Here is a 3,349-nt window from a genome sequence, read left to right on the forward strand (position 1 = left end):
GACGGGCTCGCAGTGTGTGCGTGTGTTTCTGTTACATTTGGATTTAACAATCATCCATGCAACCTTGCGACATTATAATACTGCAGTGTATGTGTGCTAGGGGCTGACACCTTCCTAGCCTACAATTCGATTTTTTTGTATATATGGTGTTCAAAAATTACGTTTATTTTATGCAACTTCTTTTGTTAATAACTTTTTAACGAACAACGAGCGACGGCTAAAATCTTTTGAATATTACTCAGGATGATGACTTTGACAACATATGTGAAGATCATCGTCCTCGGAAGGTGGTCCGTTTTTGTCAATATTTACCCATGTATTGTATATAATAACGTTTTTATGTTTATTGTTTTTCAATTATACATATTTTAATAAAAATATATATTTTTTCATATTCCAAATATTTATGTGATTTCTATTTGATGTTCTATCTTGTCCACATCTTTCAGGTAAATTGAAAAATAACGCCATTTTTTGCATCTATTCATTAAAAAAAAATTAAAAATTCATATTTTTTTGTGAACTTCTCAACGAACTCAACCTAAAAACTTATGTAATAACTTAAAAAAATATTATTTTAACATTTTTTTTGACGAAGTGTTTTTTTCGAAGTTTTTTTTTTCATTTTGCCCTCATCTTTCGTCTATGTAAAAGAGTCACCATTTACCAACTATTTATACAAATTATAAAATTGAAATATTAATCGATTTCTAACGTTCGAAATGTTCCGGCAACTCCAAATAAGTCATCCGGATCTATTACAGAATTAGTTCGGAGAGATTCGTTGGTCTTAAGTTTTTCCTGCTCCAGTAACCAGTTCCTTCGTTCCATTAATTTCTCATACCACATATCTGGAATAGAATGTCGTTACAATAAAACTATAAAATTTTAAATCATTTTACTACAATAATGAACATTTAGATTATCAAGTTTAGATATTAACGAATTTGTATGTCACAAAAAAGTGACTATTATTGTCGACGCATCCCACACAACACGCATATCTGAAAGACGTCTTACTTCAAATGTTTTTAAGAAGTTACCAAAAGATGTTTCAAAAACGTTTGAAAAAAGACATCTTTAAAATATTCCCAAAGGATCTCTTAAAGATGTTTTAAATATTTTGTTAAATTTTTAAGTGTATGGCTATCTATATTACCGATTATGAAATTCATACACATTATTACTATAGCAAATATCATAACAACTTCTTAGTCCTTGCGAGCGTCGTATACGGGAATGTCAAAAGTTTAGAGAAGTTATTAAATTGTAAATTTTTATAATTTGATTAGTTTATTTTTAAGTTGCAGTGTCGAGTGCAATTGTCTTTTCATTTGTATAGATCGTTTTTGAGAATAATAGACTGCGGATTTACTCATTTATCCTGTTCAAGATTAGATGTCGATGACAGCTAGCCAATGTTGATGGCATTGTATGACTTAAATTTTAAATCATTGGTACTTATTATTCCGCCCAAATTATCACGAGTCCGAACGAGTGCATATGGTGAACCATGTTTTTCATGATCAAAAAGAACTTATAGAATTTATACAATATCTGGTTTTAAAGATTAAAAGTGTTTATGCGTTTACCGCACTTGAAGTCATATAAAATTCTAAACTAACATAGCCCAACGCAAATCCAAATGGCTCGTATAATCTAACCGACCGTCAAAACAAAACTCAATATGTGACTTATAAGTGAACCCTATGCGCTAGCAAATATCACAATAGTAAAAGTCCATATCTTTATAGATCTAACAAACAAATTAACCGCGCTCATGTCTATATATACCAAAGACACATAGTTGCAGCACGGCTTAAAACTCATTTCTTTACTCTCGAACCGTAAGCCAAAGGACATATGACTACTCCCCACCACCTATTGCATCTAATAAGTAAAAACCTCGTGCTGCTCACACTAAACTTTGCTTTTTCAGCCTAATTGTCGAGGTTGTAAACTAATTGCCAAATCGTCATTGGCTAATCCGTTAACTTCGGAAAGTTTTCTTCTGCCTTGGAAGAATCAGTCCCGATCCATTCTTAGTCTTACTCTATATGCCGCGCTAACCACTAACTCTGATCCCATACTCTGACGCCAAACTTTTATTCTGACGTTTCAAGTATTCTTTATTTCTTAATTTCGGTACGATCGATCGATCTACATTTTACTTTTCACGTTTTGTATTCAAAAGAAGTAACTCGAGCAACGATAAATTCAATGCGTGCCAACCCGGTCGCGAATCATAGCAGAATCAAGCCGTCCACGTTCATTCACTCTGAAGGTTCCCTGCAAGATACCAGAGATCATCGCGAACCTAGATCAAAGAAAGTATATATTCTCAACCCACGGTGAAAATAAGTTTTACCTTCTATTCTCGTTATCCATATTCTTTGCTCCTTTCGTTGCAATAATTCCGGTGAGACTGATACTCGTCTCTTCCCTCAGGATCGATAATTCTCCCGACTTCCTTAAGCATATCTTACTTCCTTTACCCGTGCTAGATTCATCGTCTAGCTCTACCTCTCCATTACCCCTTATCCCTCCTTAGATAATATACTTCGATCAGTCCCTGCACGCATACACATACATACATACTCATACACCTACACATCCGTAACCCACAATTTTTGCTATTGTAACCTTCGAATTGTAACACAAGTAAATTAGTCATTGTCTATTAATTAATCTAACTCTGAATTTCATTTTCCCCAACCTCTTTCTCTCCGATTATTCGCTTTAAGTCCTATCCCTGGTAAAGGAACTCGCGTCTCTGACCTAAAAAGAACCATTTGCCGTACGTCGTTGCGCGCATATCTTCTAGCCGCTGATCTACTTCTCAACCTGCGTGTATGGTTAAGGCTTATTATAAGCGATTTATTTGGTTGCGTTCTCCTCCAGGACGTAATATTATATAGTACCAAATATCGCTATTCAATAATATATGTTTTAAAGTTTAAAGTATACGATATGCCTAATATTATCATTATCTGCTAACTGTTGATATTTAACTAACTCAGAATCCTAACTCTGAATAGGATAGATGAGTAAATCTTTGCACTTTAATTATAATTCTCAATCGACTGAAAGAAATATATGATAATAAATAAAACTTCTTTTTTGTTTTAATATATATTAATTAACTAAATTATAGAAATTTATAGTAATATATGTATATACAGGGTGAGTCATCTGAATCTATCACCTCCAATAACTCGTTTGTGTGGCCAGGAATCGAAAAAAGTTTCATATAAAAGTTGTAGGGTTTCGAGGGGGAACCAAAATGGCGTACCTTTCAACTTTTGATTTTGACCGAAAGTGGGTTACTTCAACCGGAAGTGGTTTTTTT

At 33.5% G+C, this 3,349-nt stretch overlaps 1 protein-coding gene across 6 annotated transcripts in view; it reads right to left on the minus strand.

The window, feature by feature from the left end:
- Window positions 1-429: 429 nt before the first annotated feature.
- LOC116850353 (retinol-binding protein pinta-like) overlaps window positions 430-3,349 on the minus strand; it is a 74,559-nt gene continuing 71,639 nt past the window's right edge. For 5 of the 6 annotated variants that reach the window (XM_032828552.1, XM_032828551.1, XM_032828550.1 and 2 more), the window contains one exon: window positions 700-851. In XM_032828552.1, coding sequence (XP_032684443.1) covers window positions 700-851 — 152 coding nt within the window. Of the gene's footprint in view, window positions 852-3,349 lie in introns of all 6 variants that reach the window. The other variant, XM_032828555.1, reaches the window with a different exon arrangement.

This window comes from Odontomachus brunneus, unplaced genomic scaffold (assembly GCF_010583005.1).
Source record: "Odontomachus brunneus isolate Ranch 3 - 2012 unplaced genomic scaffold, Obru_v1 Obru_scaffold_143, whole genome shotgun sequence".
Classification (NCBI taxonomy): domain Eukaryota; kingdom Metazoa; phylum Arthropoda; class Insecta; order Hymenoptera; family Formicidae; genus Odontomachus; species Odontomachus brunneus.